This window comes from Sycon ciliatum, chromosome 1 (assembly GCF_964019385.1).
Source record: "Sycon ciliatum chromosome 1, ocSycCili1.1, whole genome shotgun sequence".
Taxonomy (NCBI): domain Eukaryota; kingdom Metazoa; phylum Porifera; class Calcarea; order Leucosolenida; family Sycettidae; genus Sycon; species Sycon ciliatum.
Window position 1 is genome coordinate 23633313 of NC_088643.1, and position 2500 is coordinate 23635812.

General features: G+C 49.1%; 2 protein-coding genes across 7 annotated transcripts in view; one reads left to right on the forward strand and one right to left on the reverse strand.

The window, feature by feature from the left end:
• LOC135819054 (uncharacterized) overlaps positions 1 to 2500 on the reverse strand; it is a 48128-nt gene that overhangs the window by 29563 nt on the left and 16065 nt on the right. The window lies entirely within an intron of this gene.
• LOC135806900 (uncharacterized) lies at positions 20 to 2024 on the forward strand. Its single transcript, XM_065321062.1, has 2 exons — positions 20 to 1357; positions 1455 to 2024. The coding sequence occupies exons 1-2, from the start codon at positions 251 to 253 to the stop codon at positions 1455 to 1457; spliced, it is 1110 nt and encodes a 369-aa protein (XP_065177134.1). The 5' UTR covers positions 20 to 250; the 3' UTR covers positions 1458 to 2024.

Sequence of the window (2500 nt, forward strand, 5' to 3'; positions counted from 1 at the left end):
CTGCAGAGTTCAAGTTCCTGGGGCGAAGGCTGCATGCTGATTGCTCTGAGCAGACCCAGCGGGAAGACATCCGTCAACTCACTGTATCTCTCATGCAAAAAGTAGATGGCTCTTGGCTTCAAGACCACCACAAGCTATGGCTTTACCACCATCTTGTAGTGCCCAAGCTTTCTTGGTCTTTCCAGGTTCTTGAACTCACACAAGGTTTTGTACGTGAACTGCACTTTATGTGTTTACCATTTCTGAAGAAATGGTCAGGCCTACCTCGATGCGCAAACTCTGCCATTCTTTTATTGGCAGTCGCAAACGCTTTGGCTTACGCCTCCACTACCTTCCTACGGTGTGGAAAAAGTGCCAGTCCATCAAATGGCACATTCTTCGATCGAGTGGGGACGCGCGCATGAGGGCGCTGGACACTCTGCGTCGGAGTAAGGATGCGAAGCTGACAAAGCGATATGCGGCGACAATAGAGCTGGAGTGTGCAGAGGCATCAGTAGGTTCAGGGACTCTCCGTCCACCGTCATCTTCAAGTCATCGTGCAGGGTTGGGTGCTCGTGCTCCGAAGCAGCATTCCAAACCCCCGAGGAAGGATTTCCTTCAAACATTTGAGGAGATCAACGCGCAGGAGCAGATTTTGAGGCTGAAGACTCTTCAGGTGCAAGGCAAGTGGTTGGAGTGGACATCGGTGATGTGGCAGGACCTCTCGTGGAAATCCCTTTTGTACGGTGGTACTGGTAAGGATTTGAAATTTCTTCTCGCATCAACCCTCGACGTGCTACCTTCTCCGACGAACCTACGCCGTTGGGGAAACACCGTAGTGGATCCGTACTGTAGTTTGTGCCGTACCTGGGCCTGTACTACGCGCCACGTGCTTGGCGCTTGTCGCGTAGCGCTGGACCAGGGACGTTACACCTGGAGGCACGACAACGTACTCGGGGTCATCGTCAGGAACATGCGTGAGGAGATTCGAATCCGCACTGCTGCAAACACCGTACAAACCGAAAATTCAAATGAGCTTGACTTCATCTCGTTTTGCAAGGCGGGAGAGAAGCCAGTTCGCGTTCAGCCCAGACGAAAGCTGGTTACGACTGATCTCCTGTCAGCGGCCTCAGACTGGAAACTTCTTGTCGACTCAGTTAGTGCAAAGATTTCTTTCCCTAGCTGTGTTGCACTTACCACCCTAAGACCAGATATAGTTCTGTACTCTACGAGTCGTAGGATTGTATTCTGGATGGAGTTGACAGTTTGTGCTGAGGACAGATTCAGTGTCAGTAACTCGCGGAAGGACAGGCGGTATGCGGATCTGGCCGATCAATGCCGAGCAAACGGGTGGCAGGTCGTTTCTTTTTCGGTTGAGGTAGGTGTGCGTGGTTTCATCCGGACTCTCTTCGGAGGGCTCTGAAAGCGCTTGGATTTTCTAATCGAAGAATAAAATTTATTTGTAATTTGTGCAGTAAGACGTCTCTGCGAAGCAGCTACATCATCTGGTTGCGGCGTCAACAAAAACACTGGTCGGAAGATCCACTTTTCTGAGGTACTGTATGTGGGGCTCCGTTTATTGAGGTGCGTTGAAATTTATTCTCTTTATCTTATTATTTCTTTTCTATAATTTCCCCATATGAGTTCCTATCAGTTGCTGTGAACACCTTGAGTGGAGAGCGCTTGCTCGAGCGTTGAACCGGGTTCTTAATCCACCATACCCAGTTCGCAAGGCTGGGCGGGGTTGTGAGCAGGCTTTCATTTCATCTTTTCTTATTATTTCTTATTATTTCTGCTTTTCATCTCATTACAAAAATTCTGCGCTTTTTCTCCATCTGCGCATAAAATCTAGACTGACAACCTGCTGTTAAATCATGCACCTGCTTTCAGGCGTAAAAACCCTGTTGTAGAGGTCTCAGTCCTCATTTGTTAGACTTACCTGTCTTTATAATGTAACTTACTCTCTCTCTCTCTCTCTCTCTCTCTCTCTCTCTCTCTCTCTCTCTCTCTCTCTCTCTCTCTCTCTCTCTCTCTCTCTCTCTCTCTCTCTCTCTCTGTCTGTCTGTCTGTCTGTCTGTCTGTCTGTCTGTCTCTGTCTCTCTGTCTCTCTGTCTCTCTGTCTCTCTGTCTCTCTGTCTCTCTGTCTCTCTGTCTCTCTGTCTCTCTGTCTCTCTGTCTCTCTGTCTCTCTGTCTCTCTGTCTCTCTGTCTCTCTGTCTCTCTCTCTGTCTCTCTCTCTGTCTCTCTCTCTGTCTCTCTCTCTGTCTCTCTCTCTGTCTCTCTCTCTGTCTCTCTCTGTCTCTCTCTCTGTCTCTCTCTGTCTCTCTCTGTCTCTCTCTGTCTCTCTCTGTCTCTGTCTCTCTCTGTCTCTGTCTCTCTCTGTCTCTGTCTCTGTCTCTGTCTCTGTCTCTGTCTCTGTCTCTGTCTCTGTCTCTGTCTCTGTCTCTGTCTCTGTCTCTGTCTCTGTCTCTCTCTCTGTCTCTCTCTCTCTCTCTCTCTCTCTCTCTCTCTCTCTCTCTCTC